Genomic DNA, 810 nt, shown 5'->3' with positions numbered 1-810 from the left:
CCCTGCCGATGAAGCCCCCCAGATGCCCCGACCTGCGGCAGGCGAGCTGGGAATGGGGGATGATGGACACCCTGTGGCTGAGATGAGGTGAGGGCACAGGGACCGACGCCGGGAGGAGTGGCAGTGGGAGCAGGGGATATCGCTCCGAGCCATCCCAGGCTTGGGAATGTAACGGAGCTGAGGTCTGGTTGCCGGCACAGGGCCCGAGTTCCTCCCGAGCCGCAGTGCCTCGAGCTGCCTCCGTGGGAAGGCCGGGGCGGCTGGTGCCAACCACAGAATGGGCTGTCTCGGGCCAGAAGCTGCCTGTGGGCGGGCTCCGCCCCAGCCCCTGGGCTGGGAGTAACAGACAGGGGGTCGCTCCCCTAGGAAATGCTCCTGAATTTCCAGCCTTGCTATTTTTTCCCTGCTGGGCCATGCCAGGGCACAGGGAGCAGTCAGATCGACAGGACTCCCAGCTGCCGGATGTCCTGGGCTAGGGCCAGGGCTTGGCCATGATCCCGAGAGCCGGGCACCTCAGGGAGAGCTGGGCGGGGGCTCCTCTGAGCCACAGTGTGAGAAACTCGCTCCCAAAGGACAGAAAACTTTCCGGAAGGGGAGCTGGGGCCACTTTGCCTCCTTCCACTCGCAGCCCAAGCCGGAGACTGTACAGCTGTGGCAGGGCCCCGACCCCTTGTACCCTGCATCCATGGAGGGTGGTGGGAGAATAGCACTGAGGCACACAGTGGGATTTACCCCCCCTTCCCCTTCTCTCTCCACAGCAGCTCCCCCCCAGCCGGGCCGAGCTGTGCCGGGGACCCCTGTGGACGCCGG

The 810-nt window shown here is 65.8% G+C and overlaps 1 protein-coding gene across 1 annotated transcript in view; it reads left to right on the top strand.

Annotated features, from left to right (window-relative positions):
* Nucleotide 1: 1 nt before the first annotated feature.
* Nucleotides 2-810, top strand: part of TNKS1BP1 (tankyrase 1 binding protein 1) — a gene marked incomplete at its 5' end in the record, with an annotated part of 7546 nt that continues 6737 nt past the window's right edge. Inside the window, 2 exons of the mRNA XM_031061505.1 lie at nt 2-87; nt 759-810. The exon at nt 759-810 is cut by the window's right edge and continues 1 nt beyond it. Coding sequence (XP_030917365.1) covers nt 2-87; nt 759-810 — 138 coding nt within the window. The remainder of the gene's footprint in view (nt 88-758) is intronic.

The sequence above is a fragment of the Geospiza fortis genome, unplaced genomic scaffold (assembly GCF_000277835.1).
Source record: "Geospiza fortis unplaced genomic scaffold, GeoFor_1.0 scaffold450, whole genome shotgun sequence".
In the NCBI taxonomy this organism is placed as follows: Eukaryota; Metazoa; Chordata; class Aves; order Passeriformes; family Thraupidae; genus Geospiza; species Geospiza fortis.
The sequence above is the reverse complement of the archived record's forward strand: the minus strand, read 5'-3'. Positions and strand labels throughout refer to the sequence as shown.